Raw genomic sequence first — 14,846 nt, 5'->3', positions numbered from 1 at the left:
CTCTGCCCTCTCCTCCCTCAAAACAGGCAGGTACTAGGGTGTCCTTCGTGACTTTTGCTCTGATCAACAAAGCCCTTTATTCAAACCCTTCAGCTTCCTATGTTTAGACCCTTCTCTCAGCTTTATTCTGTTGAGGTACGGGCATTTTGCTTCAGCACTCCCTTTGCTTTACTAAAAATGCTAGAAATAAATAACCAGCTTCTTGGGTAAGTTGAAAGACTTGCTCTTGCTCTGTAGTCTTTGCTTACCAGTCTTCAAGTGATTTGCAAAGCCAGTGCGTCTTACCCTTCTAGACATTTTCTATCATGAGATGAATTTTGAGGGAAATCTTGAAGACTCGAGGGAGGAATTGTACATCCAAAAGTTGTTTTCCCCATCCCCTGTCTGTGCTAGCTGCTTTAATAAAATAGATTTCCTCTCCACTTCCTAGTTTTTTAAAAAAGTAGACAAATAGTATTGGGTGAAAAGGTAGTGAGAAGTAATTGGTATACAATTGTATATCTGTAGGCTTGCTCTTAGTTTAATAAGGAGTGCACTGAAAATATGCTCTTCTCTTGTGATTTTTGTGTTCTTAGAATACGAATGTTTTCAGACTTAAAACCAAGCTTTCTTACATATCTATAACTTCCCTGCGTTCAGTCAGGACCTAGCCACAGAGCTTCCGTGCAGCATATTTTAAGAGAAGGAACAGGAATTGCTCTATGTCTGTGTAGGATGGGGTTGATGTGGTCATCAGAAGTGAAAAAATAGAAGAAAAGATGTGGTTAGGACTTATGCGTTATTTTTCTATTTCTGTGACAATTTCCCAATAGGCTCAGTGGTAGATGATGAGAACCTCCATTTTATGCATGACCAAAAAGTAGTCCATTCTAAAAGGAGATGTTCCTAATATTCTGCATAAGGCATAGGCTCATCCTTTCAGTGAGTACCTCTCCTGAGCCAGAAATTCTCCTTTCTTCAGGTTGCTGCATTTCCCCTGTCTGTCTCCCACATCTCACCTGCTTGCTCGCGTGTTTTGTGAAAACTGGCCAGATCCCTGCCTGGTACTGGCACTGTTTGGGAAGGCTTTCCTCCTGAGAGTGGAGCAAATGTGGCTGAACTGTCTGTGGGGAAGCAGGAGAAAGGCTCAGGAGAGGAGAGAAATGACCCTAACCAAAAAATGGAGCAGCTTGTCAGAGTAATATGACAGCCTGTTTCCTTTTTTTTTTTTTTTGGCTGCTCCATTTTATTTTTTTTCTGGTTTCACTTGTACTCCATGGCAAACCAAACAGTATGAGACAACATAGATTGCAAAATGCCATCTGTAGGTTCTTTGTAAAATGGAGGAAGTGGGAGAGGAGAGTTTAATCTTATGCATTACATCTTGCTGCAACAAATTTGTAAAAATCAGTAAGATTTACAACCCAACTCCTCTCATCCCAGTGATGTCAAAACCAGACATCCTGTATTTCATCCAAAACTAAGATAGGAGCATTTAGATTTCCAGAGTTGAGAATGTTAAGCAGCTATCTGCAGGAACTGCACTTTATCTCATTTTAACTGCTGTTTGTCAACAGAAAGCATATAGAACCTACTGTGTGAAAATTTAAATGCAATAGCCAGTACTAGGCCATGGTCTTATCCAGTTCAAAGTATCTTTTAAGAGACACTGAGGGAAGCTACAGAAATAAAGATTTCTCAGTCAGGACACTACTTTTAAAAAGTATATAAAAATGTAAAACAGCTTGTACTGCCCATCCATGTCTGTCTTCTCCCCGCAAATGAAGGTGCAAACTAATTTGTTCTGGCTTTCGTTCAGTAGAAAGCAAAATGTTTGTTTGTTTGGGGTGGCAAAGAAAGCAAATGGAAGAGAATAAGAGGAAAGAATGCAACTAGGTTCATGAGGTGGCTGGAGGTGGGTGGTACAGGTATTTTGGTGGCACTGCCTAAATTATAGATGACAGCCTTTGCCATGGATGTAGAAATTCTCCACATCTGTCAGAGCACTCTGAGACAGACTTAAAAATTACCTGATGTCAGAGCATTGTGTACCTGTGTGTCCTGCAGCTAGCAGAGAGGATGATTGTCCTTATGTGGTTCCTCCCTATAAGTGTCCTGGGCAAACGGGAGGGAGGGATGGCTTTAAACAAATTGGAAGTTTTCAAGGTGAACTGAGATGTTTAGCATACTGGCAAAGAACTGAGTTCCCAGTGCACATTAGGTGATTATGTTCATGGGGTGTCCTTCTCCCCAGGTGTTCATGCACATGTATTTAAATGCTTGAGAACTTGGGGGAGAGTTTTACTACTTTGAACAAGTTTCTAGTTGCACAGTTTCTGTTTTCTGGGTATCTGGACACTGAACTGCTATCACCATTTTTCATGCTGACTGGAGCATCTGCTAGATATCCATCCACTGGCCCCCTTCACTGTGGGCTACCAGCAACCTCCTGCAGAGTAGCAGTGTGGACAGGAGGGTGTGCTTAGGAGGAAGTGCCTTCAACTATTTCAGCAAAATTTGCCAGAGAGCATATGTCTGGGGCCCTTGTGCAGCCTTTTCTTTTCAAGCGGGACAATATTTTATCTGCTGGTGCTAGAGAAGAATGTTGTAATGGCTTTTGACATCTCACAGTCAGGGATTTCCACCTGTTCCTGAGACATCCCCTCCATCTATTTATTTTCAGTGGTGGTACTGGAGAACCCCTAGGGAAGAAGGAGAGGCAGATAGCTCCTGCAGGCACAACAGCCCTTTTCCAAGGAGGCTCTGCAGGGTGTGAGTGTTTGGATGCACCTCATGGACTTGAGCCAGTAAAAAGTGCACACACAGTGGGCACTCCTATCAGTGAATGTGTTTCAGCTGGGTTTCTGTTGCAAGACCAGATTCCTAGAATTAAGGTTGGGGTGTGAGAGGAAGACTCAACATTCATCAGTCTCTGCCCATGCAGTGGAGGTTGTAACTCAGTGTCTCCACCCTGAATCTTGCTTTGACTATTGTAATCTGATACCTGACAAATAATGATCATAAAGTGAATATTAATTGGTGTTTGTAGATAGAAGAGATGAAATAGGGCATGGAAAGTGGATTGATGTTAATTTAATGATAGTCCTGCTATTTGCATGAAAGATACTGCATGGCTTGTACACGTGAAAGACATGGAATGGCTGAATGTCCAAGATACGTGCTTCTCAGCAGGTTCATCTTTTCTACCTCCCCATAAAGTCAAAGAATATGTCCCATGTCATGTATTGCCGTTCTTGTGGTGCTTCCAGTGGAACTGCCTTAGCAGAGCACAACTGTAGACCTGCCTAAAGAAGAGGAGTAGGCATGAATACCCATGGGCGTGGGTGCAGAGGCCCTCAGCTTTCCCACCCACAAGCAGAACTGAGTCTTGCGTACCTAGACACGTGTTGCTGGGATGAGAAGGGGAATGTATAAACAGGTTTTTTCCTCTCTCTGTTACATTTCAGAAGTCCACTTGGACCCCCGGAGAACATGGTGCCCCGCAGTTGACTGCCAAGCAGTGTGCCATATTGCACCGAGTGAGGCAGGAGCGCCAGTGCCAGTGGAGTGCCCGGCATGCCGCCTGACCTTCTGCTCCTCTTGCAAGGAGGCATGGCACCCACAGCACCTATGCCAGGAAAACCAAACTACTCCAGTACCAACTGAGCAGGGGTAAGAGGGGAACCCATGGAGGCAACGTGGTCTTCCAGTTCCTTTTGGCACAGGGTGCTAGCTCTAGGCCTCATATTAGTTTCATGGAATGGCTTCCTTCTAGCATCTCCGGTGCATCTCTGAGACTTTCCATCTCTCCTGGTGTTTCCTAAATATTATTCCAATCTAAATATTAGTTTAAATGATACATTTCATTTTTTAATACTTAGTATTACTGGTGTACTTCTGAAACTTGTGATGCCACTGACACTTCTGAAAGGTGAAGCCCTCCAGGGCTTTGAATTTGCCTAAAGGCTTTGTTTGCCTGCTAGAATTACGGCTTGTGCCCATATGAAAGATCCAACACACTAATATTCCAGGATCCAAACTTTGTTTATACTGTGATGATGAAATCACCCCTGCTTAATATTTATAGGACCTCTGCATAGCGAAATCTTAACTCTTACACAGAATGAGTGTAAAATGTCCCATTTGGTATGAGAAATCTGATTTATGCTTATTTTGCATAGGTGCAAACAACCTACAGATAAGGTTACATAAGGCATTAATCTACAGAAAGAAAACATTTTTGTGTTTAAACTATATAATATCTGTGGCCATCCATCTTTGTTTTAAGTTCATAAAGTTCAGTCATGTGTGTTCAAAGTTCTCTGTCATTTTTGCAAGAAATGAAATTTAAAATCTGAACATTCTGCTTACTTGAGACTTCATCAAACAAGAGTTGCTAAAGAGCTCTCGCCATAAATTTTCTTCTCCAGGTTTGATCTTTGTCTGTGATGGTGTTTAAGGCTATTTTGCTCAGGCAGGGACAGCACTATAAATTGCATAATCTAGTCCTATTAAATGAATGGTGCAAGGTGTCCTACAAAGTGCTGATTTTTAATGCTATAGGTGATACATTTGTGGGTATAGTGAGTGTTGGTTTTATAGAGCATAAAAGATCAAGGGAATGAAGTTTCACTTTTACATGATTTTACACCTAGTAGTGAGTATACTTCAGTGGATTGTACTGAATATAACAAGCTTTACACATTAAGTGCATTAAGATAACAACATTAGATGCTCTCTAAAATAAGCACAGTACACATTAGGCGGTGGAGCTGAATATCAACAGTAATTACATTCACATTTCACTTTAGTATTTCCCTTCTCCTCTAGATCGCTTATTGGAACAGGGACAGAGGCACCAATTAAGCAGTGCCCGGTTTGTCGGATCTATATTGAACGAAACGAGGGCTGTGCTCAGATGATGTGCAAGAACTGCAAGCACACATTTTGCTGGTACTGTCTACAGAACTTGGATGTAAGTACTGCAGAAAAAAACAGCTAGGTAAAGGGTAATGGGATTGGGGTTAGTCTGAGGCACTGTACAAGCTCTTCACCAACTTGTTGAGACCCTAGGGTACATCTTTGTTCAGTTTCGCTTGTAACTTCATTTCTTTCTTCTCATTCATCCAGTGCTTTTATTTATATCAACATTCTTTTTCTGTAAAGGATTATAGCCATGTCTGTGGGTCCCATGCTAGTTCTCTGAGGAAAATGGGACAGAGTGGTTGCTTTCTGAAGGTCCATTCCAGCACTACATTTCTCTGATTCCCTCATCCAGTGTAATAAAAATAGTTTGGTTGAGAGTCAGGTAGTGTCTTCCACCTGCTCCAACTGCAAGGGTCACAGCCTGTCAAAAAAAAATGCTATATTACTGGGTAAAGGGGGTTATTTCATGGGCGGCTGTCTCAAGAGCTCATATGGACTAGGACTCTTTTACTGGTCCATCTCTAGTGCCGTGTTTGCTTAAGAGAATGATTGGTTAGGAGGCTTGAGGATAAAAATGTTGGATTATGAACATGGATTATGAAGTGCACACTGCTAGTTATTTCTCAAGTGATACCAACTAGTCTCAACTTGTATGGACTTCAAGCTTCCTAGCAGGCATAAGAGTGCAGGGAGTATTGCACTTGTGTATGTGACAGCTTCACTTTTTGGCACAGTCATCAATAACAACTGTGAGAGTGTGAAAAGGACTTTACCAGCACTTGAAATAATGTGTCAGATGCTGCATGGCTTTTCTTTTCTTCTTTTTTGTATTCCACAGCCAGCAAATAATGAGGCTTCCTCATTCTTCATCCTTCTTTTTCTCAGCATGCTAAACAGGTTTCGCTTAGCGTCACATCCCATTTATGTGTGTGTGTGAGCATGCTTTTTCAACATGAGTTTTACAGCTTGCCTCAGAGTGCATACAGTACACAACCATTGCTTAACACTGTGCTGAACTGGAAGACTCTCAGATTCTCACAGACTCGGCAGGCATGCCCTTACCAAGTTTTCATCAGTTCAAAGGAGAAAGAGAAAAGAAACTTTAGTTGTGTGATAGTTTTTCTAAATGTGCAGGGTTACAGGAGCTCCAGGTGTAGGTGAAGGTAATACCTGCAGAGCCAAAGAGTAGGGCTGAAAAACGGAGGAGGAAGCAGCGTCAGGTTACAGCACAGCTGACTAGGGAAGGGTAATGCAGGGCATTAGTCACCCTGTGAGGAAAAAATGAATAATTTAATAAGAATTACTGGGAAAAGAGAAAGAAAACAGGGATTTACTACTTTGTAAATTTCTCTGCTAAGCCTAGGAAGAAGATTACCATAAAGTATAGGGACAGCAGGACTAGAGAATGTGGAAGTACCTCAGGAAGATGATCTCTCAGATTGCTAGCTTTCAGAAATATCTGTTGTTTACAGGCCCCTTTATCATCACCAAATTACAAACCAGGTGTTTGTGCAATAGGTGGAACACATATGCTTATGCTTTTTAAAAGTGGGGGAGGAAGGACGCTATACAATAGCTCAGGTTCCAAACACACCGCACTTTCTGAAACTGCGAGAAGTTTCAGTAGATAATTATTTGGAAGACAGGTGAACTTGTCTGCTGGCAGCTGGTAATTTTAAAGCAGTGTCAGGAAAGTTGTATTTCCAGTCCAGTCTTGAACCTTTCCCCACAGTACTGTAACCTGCTCTTACAGCTTCTCCTTTTGTTTTTCAGAACGATATCTTCTTAAGACATTACGACAGAGGCCCTTGCAGAAACAAGCTGGGCCACTCGCGCGCTTCGGTGATGTGGAACAGGACGCAGGTGTGTTCCTAGTCTGCTGGGCAAAGCTCTCACGCATGCATGAAGCAAAGAGATTTTACCCTTCAGTGAAGGGCCAAGATGATTATTTTAAAGTTTTCATCTATTTTTTGTGACCTGTGCTGTGCTTATGGATGCACATGTGTATTTTATTTTCCACATTAGCTAAATACATATTTTTCCCCACCATGTCTTTCAGGTTGTGGGGATCCTCGTTGGACTAGGTATCATAGCATTGGTGACCTCTCCCTTGCTGCTTGTGGCATCCCCATGCATCATCTGCTGCATTTGCAAATCTTGCAGAAGCAAAAAGAAAAAACACAGCCCACCAACAACATAAAACTCTGTTTGAGCCTCCATCTGTACAGCATATGTATGTGAGAAAGCACAATGGTTGTATTTTGGTGCCATACCTACCAAATAATACTCCCTCTTTTGCCAATTCTTGGGATAAGTGCCTATTCTTTACAGGCTACTCTATCACTAACAAGTCCCAGTGTGGGAAAAGTCTAGATAATTGTGCAGTACGTATGGTATAAGTTTTTGTTTTATAAAAGGAAAATGAGACAGCATTCAGTAGTTCATATCCTTAAATACGAGCCACCTTTTGAGACTGGTAGAACTTTAGCATCTTCCATCAGCTGCACATGACTTGATCCTGCAGTATTACTCTGCCTTTGCAGACCCGGTCATTACTGTCATGCTTTCCGTTGGCTCTTGGTGACACTCAGATTTCTCAGAAAGTTTTGGGTATTTTATAAAAGGGGGAGAGGGAAAAGCAAATGCAGTTCTTCTGCCTGCTAGCTTGTGTCCCATTAAAGGTAACAAACTGTTAAGAAAATATATGTGACAGTTTCTTGTTAGCTGGCTGCCATGTCATTTCTTTCAGCACTGAAATCAATTTGATTTATACTACTGATCTCAATTACAGAAGTAAAAACCAACAAAATTATTTAAAACCAAGATATAGCTCTCTTTTGAGAGACTGGACTACCTTGATAAAGGTGTTACATTTTCAGATCAAACGTGACTTATCTTCCTTGGAATACTTGCAGTATGAATATTTCCCTGCCATTGGGCATGGATTTTGTCAGTAACATGGGTATAGTAAACTCACCGTGAAGCTAATATTTTAAGAAAGGCCATGATACAACTCCTGTTTTGTGCACAGTATTGGGATCTTGGTTGTGCATACATAGGTTGGCTGCCTGTGCGTGGATATGCTGAGTACATAATGCACAGTTTATTTTCTAGGCAGTCAGTATATTTTTTCAACAGTTTACATGGGGTGGCAGCAAGAACCCTGTTAAAAACTGATTCCTTTAAACCTTATGGACCTGCTGAAGTGAACACTTGAGAAATGCTGTGTAAATGTAAGCTCCATCCGTTGGTGGGTATTTCTTCTGTCCTGCTCAAGGTTAACAAAATCCGTTACTGATAATTTTTAATTACTCTGACTCTGAAAGGCTGTCATTTAATGAACCCTTCATTTTAATTTGGTGCCTCACGACCAGACTGATTCAGACCCTGGTATCAGTTACACCTGTATAAGTTCACTGAAACTTCACTGAAGAGCTGGAGTTACTCCAGGCTCTGCTCCCTGGAGTTTATTTCATTAATGGCTGGTGCTCCTCACAACCCCGGCCGGTGGCGGCTTTTGTTCTGGACTCCTGTCTGTGCATTTTATATCTGTGGGAACCGATACGAGTTTGCACTATACAACCCGTTGTAATTCCAAACCGCTTTCGATAAGGACTGCCAGGTTTAGATGAGCTGTTCGGCCCGAGCGTGGCGCCAGGCTCACCCTCCGCCGGTCTGCCCTCCTCCGTGCGCGCAGCGCGGGGCACCCGGGGAGTGCTGCGAGGAGCCTCTTTGCCGGTGTGTTTGGCCGAGCCTCAGGAACTTTGCCTTCTTGGCAGCCGTAAATGTGACCTTCTTTTTGTTTAACTTCGCTCTCTGGTTACTGTAACAGAAGTGGTAGGTGTTCTTATTTTAAGAAAGTGTAGTCTGTTGAGCAGACTAGCAGGGACAAAGGCCTTAAATGATATTGTCTGTTTTACTTCTTAATTAATTTCTTTTATAAGTACTGCCTGACTTTGCTACCAGTCGTGACTGGAGGGCAGGCAGTGCTCGCCAGTGTGAAAGGCTATATTTATTCTCCATCCACAGCTTCGAAGGGAAGCAGAAAGGTAGTCAGTACATTCTATATATAGAGTGCAATGCAGGCAACTGCCATTTATAATAAATAGAGAATGTTTTCTGTATGTGTTTTCTTTAAGAGTGGTAATGGTAGTGCTTGGGGGTACTTGTGACAGATTAAAGTGTCCAGCCCTTGGCTTTGCACTATTTTTATATCTACGTTTTTATGGCACTACTGTCATTTCCCTTTTATTTATGAACTTGCAGTTGAAAGTCTTATTTTAATGAAGCCTCAAAGACAAAGATATAGGAGCTGTACAGTCTCTTTAACCATAACCAGCATTGCAATGTACCGATATCCTTTGCATGTTAAAATTTGTGGGGTTTTCATGTTTTGTGGTCTTACCTATGTCCAATGAACCCTCTGCTAACCCGGTTTATTTCCTTGTCCTCTTATCCTGTTTTTGCTAAAATGCCTGATGGAATGAAGGTGTCTCATGTTTTTTTTTCATTAATACTGCAGTGTTAATGAAACTGCCAACTTCTTCCCTCTGTTAAAGAAATACAACTGAAGGCAGTTGTCTTGCCCAGAATACACTAATGGACACACGTCGCCATCTGTATTGTAATACAAATTTGACATTTTTTGGTTCCTTAAATGTTGTCTAAAGTTAATGCAGATTTCTCCATACAGTGGGAATTTGTTTAAATGATTTGAAGGATGATACTTTATAGAAGCACAGCACATGTGCATAGCTGTAAAGCCTGGGAAAACAACATTATTCAGCTTATTTTTAACTCCTCAGTTTGAGTGCAGGGTAACTCCTTCCAGAGGCCAGTTCCTACAGAGCAGAAGGAAGGTGTGTCTTTTCCGTGTGCACATTTTATTGCCGGTGCCAGTTTAGGTGCCAGGTGGGGGTACCAAAAGCGGTAGAAATTCAGTGTGCAGGTGTTAGCACAACCTGGCAACCAGAATGCCAGTCCAGGCATCTGAGGAGTCTGTATGCAGATTGGTAGCAGTGGCCCGGGCTTCAGCTGGGATTCTTTACATAAAAGCTGGATAAGGAGAGCATGAGCTACGGGCACACCTTCCTTTGCCACGTAGATACAACAAATCGACCAAGAAAGGAGCTCTAGAAATACCTTAGAGCTCAAAAAAGAAGTCTTATGAAGATTATTTTCTTTAAAAGGCTCTGTCCTGGCTTTTCATTGCACGGGGATACTTGAGCATGTGCATTAAGTAGACCCTGACCTGGCCAGCTCATGCGGCCGCGCTGACTCTGCCAAGCAGAGCTGTGCCTGTGCTGGAGTGCTGGGAGCAGGTGAGCCCTGTTGCCCTGTTTTCCAGAAGGCAGCTATTTCGTACCACCTGGTCATGCTCACAAAGTTTCCAGAGAACCATTTTAGCGAGAACCTTTTTACCGTGTTGTTTTTTTTTGTTTTGTTTTGGTTTTGTTTTTTTTTTTAAACTTTATGGGAAGCATGAAAATAATTGTATAAGAGATTTATTGCGAGCGTGACAAATAAGACTAACAGAAATTAGGGAGAAAGAAAGAAAAATGGGACTCTGACTACTTGTGACTCTTCTAAATCAGTGTAGCTGTAAATCCACCCTCTTGAACTCCATCTGTGTGCTGCGGTGCCTGTGAGTTCCGGGCCTCACTGCTCTTACCATCTCTCTTCTTCCCCGGGGCAGGTGGCTGGTGTGCAGGCGGCACCCAGGGGAGAGCTCAGGGCTGTGGCAGGGCAGAGACTGCGCAGGAGCCGGGGTCGACGCAGCCCACCCTGGCTCCACCACCAATTTTCCCTGGGGCATCTAACCACTGAGAGAGACCTCGGGGGGTTTAGGCTGGTTACGTTACATTGACAGTGTCCACAGACGCCTGTCTCCCGTGGAGAACAGAGGTGGCAACTGCAGTATTCCCTCTGAACCAGAGGGCCTTCAGCCCTTCTGAAGATTAGTCTCTAGATATTTAAAGGTTAGATCCTAAAATTAGAGACCAGTGCTGGAAATCTGGATTTTTACTGCAGTTGGCCAGACATCTCCATGGCTACATATCTTACTGTAATTTCCCAGCAGTCACTGGAGCTGTGTCAAATACAGCTGAGGATCCAACCTGGCATCTCACATCCTTGTGTTAAAACAGGGATCATAATACCTGCTTCCAAAACCACCTCTTAATAAAAAGAAAATATTTGTCATGCTATAGCACAAGTACTTCTTTGCAGTAATTATTCTAGAACTATGGGAAATGGTCAATGCTGCCATTCAGTAATTGATGATTTATTAATGGTGCATGGGGCTACTTACTACAAAGAAGGGCTTGAGGGTAGCGGTAATCAATGTTTCTATAATGCTTTAATGATGCTAAATGCTACTTACTGTTGTCTGTCCAGTAACATAGCATAAAGTCCAAAGGTAAGTTTAAAAAGTACATAATTTTTACTTGAATGAACTAAGAGAAACTGGATATTAAGTTCATATTTGCTTGAAGATATACAAGTTGACAGGTATCGACTGTGTTTCCACAATGGGACAATGAAACCAACTTTTAGCTGCTCTGTTCTCTGGTACCACAGCAGGTGGTTGTGTTGTAGTGCCTGCAGCTTTAAAAATTTGAAATCTGTTTTGCACTGTAATCTCCTTCTCCCAGCCACTCTTATCTTTCTCAAACAAATTCCTTTTGAGATCGTATTTTTCATCCTCTGTCTCAGGCCAAAGATTCTTAGAGTGAAATTAGTAGATTTCTTTGTATGAGGGTAAAAACCTTCCAACAATTTTCTCACAGGTTTTAATAGGAAATTTGATGCTGAGATAAATGACCAAAGATAGGAATTCCAAACTTGGCTTCTTCAGAAAAACTCATTCAGACTGAAGAACTTGTCCTGGAAGGCCTAAATAAGGACTGCTTTGTTAGAGCTCATAGGTAAAGGAGCCCTACAGGTTTTGAGCCTCACAGGAGAGATGCTTCTGTTGTTGAGCAGACTTTTTTGGAAACGTGCTGGGAAAAAAATCTACATCCTATATACATATTTTTATTATATAAGTCAAAAAAGCTTCTCTTGTATGGCCTCATATTTTAGGGATTCAAAGTCACTGAGTCTTTCTAAGATATACAGTAAGATAATTTTAAAAATCCAAGAAAACAGTTGAACAGAATATGCTAGTTATAAAGCAGTTTTAAGACGTCTCACACATGAGTGTGTAGAATCAGACACTAATAAATGTGGTGGGCCATAAAGATGTGAAAACTTACCTCTTTTGGAATAGTGAGAGTTGATTCTTCTGTGATCTGCTGAAAGGTGACCTTACTGCTAAGATTCTGGAAAACTTTAGTCTAATTTTTATTTGTCCTCTAGCTAGTAAAGTAATGAAATGAGAGCTCAGTGGTTTTGCTGAACAGGAAGCCCAAAGGTCTGTTTTTTATTACTACAGTCAAGTTAGTCAGAAACCATGTGTTTTTATAATTTATAATTCTAATTTATACAATTAATATATAATTTATAATTCAAAATTATAAAATATTAATTTTGAAGTGTCATTGCCTTTTATCATATTACGGTTTTATCTTAGTTGCACTCATACTGGAAGCCTTTCCTGCTTCCTGTGAAGGTGGTCATGGTGTTCCTGGCAAGGTAAATCCCTGTGATTTGATGCAGTCCACAGTAAATGTTTACTGCTATGTTTTAGTTATATTAGAGGTTTTGTTACCGTCACTCAAGTTAGTTCTTTGAATCAAGCAAATTTCAATTGTTAGGAAAGGTACTTTCCTAGCAATGAATGGTATTGACCATCACAATTTGGGCGATGAGATGATACTGGTTGATAAGGTTCACCAGCTTTTTAGAGGACGCAACCTCATTCTTTCCCTTTCTGCCCACAAGTCTGTCTCTCTTCTTGGCTGAAAATTAAGGACTTCAGTCATTTGCTTGTGCCTTCTGGATGTCCAAACAGAAGCTGCAGCTTCTGGTGGCCGTGTGCCAGGAGATGCCAGACAGGTTGGATGTGCGATAGCTGCAGCACTGTGTGCAGTACGTTGCTTAAATTTCAAGAAGGTGCCTGAGCTGTACGGCTTGCCAGGGCCTGTGCAGTGGCTGTGGTGCTCGAGGGACTCATCCAGGCGGTTTCGGGGGTGCCACCAGGTGTACATGTGGTGCTGGGCCGGCCGGTGCTGCACCGCAGCCGGGATGCTGGGCTGTCTCGCCGTGCACGTGCGTACCCCGGAGTTTCGTCAAGGTCCCCGTCTCTAGAGGCGTTTGCCAAAACTACCTGCCCACCCCCAGAACTCCCCAGATCCCACGGCACATCTCTGTTCTTTTTGTTTTCCAGTCTCTGCCACTGTCCTGTTTCAGTTTCAAAGAAACCTCAGTTCAGATGAGTTATTTGGAGCTCGGCTGGTCTAAGCATTTGCTTTGCCTAACGAGCAAGTCTTGTGAATGAAGAAGAGCAGAAGTGTTACGTACCACGCTGACGTTAGCGTCACAAGCGCCAAGGGTCACCTTGTGACAGCTCTTTAACTGCCCCAGCATTGCTTATTTCTGAAAAAAATAATTTAAAAAAAATGGTGTATTTTAAATATCCGCGATTCAGAGTGTCCGAGTCGGACAGTGAGGTGCGCTCATGGAGCCCTGTCCTGCCCCAGCCACGGCAGGCGCTGGGCTCCGCGTCGATTTGCCGCGCTCCCACCTCTTCTCACCTTAAGGTCCCCCAGCTGGAGCGAGGCTGCTTTCGGATGCGTTTGTTGGAAATAAAGCCCCAGCTGGAGGGGAACAGGAGAGAGGGCACGTCCTCGCTGCGTGGGGCGAGCGGCACGGCGACGAGCGGCTTTGTCTTGGCCGGAGGGACCGCGCTCCTCTCCCCAGGGCTGGCCCTTCTTCTTCGGGGGGCTCGTCTCCTGTGCTGTGGCACACGGGGGTGAATTCCTCCTCAGCATCCAGATGTTGTTTCCCTGGTACCTCTTTAGGCTTACATTTTGTTTATCTGGGTTGGTGGGTTTTTATGTTGGTTTTTGTTTTTTTTTTTTTTTTTCTTTTCCTCCAGGTAATACACTTTCTTCACCACTTTTCTCCTGGTGAAGGGCAAAAGGGTTTGATCTTTGTAAGATTTGTTAAAATATTTTTGTGTTTATAAGAGGAAAGCTGACATGTATAAAGAAATAAGTGCTTTTGTAAATTTTTTGTTGTATGATTCAGCATTTAAACATTTAACAGATGCAATTTTTTGCACTCTCCATGCATATATTCGTAAAAAAAATATTTATTTTCTGTCTTTAATGTTTACTTAGCAGGTTTTTTCTTCTGATGTTATAAAATGCAGTATGCGCAACATTAAAAAATCAGCGTAAAGACGTCATCTCATTTTGTTGTAATTCTTAACTGCCTTTAAAAGGATGAACATAGAAAATTTATGTGAAGAATTTGAATACATCTGGGGTGCTTAATGGGAATTTTGAGGACAAAAGAGGATAGAAGAGGTGGGATCTGAATCTTGACTCTTACTTACTTTCTCAGAAATAAATGACATTAAAATCCTTTTAAGGAGTGGGGCAGGCTCTGGGTTAGCTGCTGCGTGCCGCTGCAGCAGCGTGCAGACCCCACGGCCGTGGTGGTGTTTGCTCTCCGTGGGTGGGGTGCAGGGTTACCATAAATCTGTTCCCTTGCAAGGTCTGGGGGAGTCCACAGCCTGGGGCGTACGAGGAGCAACCCGGAGGAGCCGGAGCTACCCTGGGCTGTGGCGGGGGGGGGGACGCGTGGGAGGCTGCACGAAGAGAAATCTGCTGCTTCAGAACCCCCTTTCCCTTCCCTCGCACCCTCAACCCTACCTGTCCTTGCAGCAGAATTGGGCCTCCTGCTCTGCGTTTCGGAGGGACATGATGAAACACTACACCCTGCTGTGTAATTTCAGATATACATGCTCCTTCGTTTTCTCACACGCCACATCC

At 42.8% G+C, this 14,846-nt stretch overlaps 1 protein-coding gene across 4 annotated transcripts in view; it reads left to right on the top strand.

Annotated features, from left to right (window-relative positions):
* Window positions 1–7,628, top strand: part of RNF144B (ring finger protein 144B) — an 88,426-nt gene extending 80,798 nt beyond the window's left edge. For all 4 annotated transcript variants that reach the window (XM_032998897.2, XM_032998898.2, XM_032998895.2 and 1 more), the window contains exons 5-8: window positions 3,447–3,651; window positions 4,810–4,954; window positions 6,679–6,768; window positions 6,965–7,628. In XM_032998897.2, the coding sequence (XP_032854788.1) occupies window positions 3,447–3,651; window positions 4,810–4,954; window positions 6,679–6,768; window positions 6,965–7,105 (581 nt within the window). In that variant the 3' untranslated portion in view covers window positions 7,106–7,628. The remainder of the gene's footprint in view (window positions 1–3,446; window positions 3,652–4,809; window positions 4,955–6,678; window positions 6,769–6,964) is intronic.
* The last annotated feature ends 7,218 nt before the right edge of the window (window positions 7,629–14,846 follow it).

This window comes from Tyto alba, unplaced genomic scaffold (genome assembly GCF_018691265.1).
Source record: "Tyto alba isolate M040663 unplaced genomic scaffold, T.alba_DEE_v4.0 Super-Scaffold_48, whole genome shotgun sequence".
Classification (NCBI taxonomy): Eukaryota; Metazoa; Chordata; class Aves; order Strigiformes; family Tytonidae; genus Tyto; species Tyto alba.
This window is presented reverse-complemented; position numbering and strand designations above follow the sequence as displayed.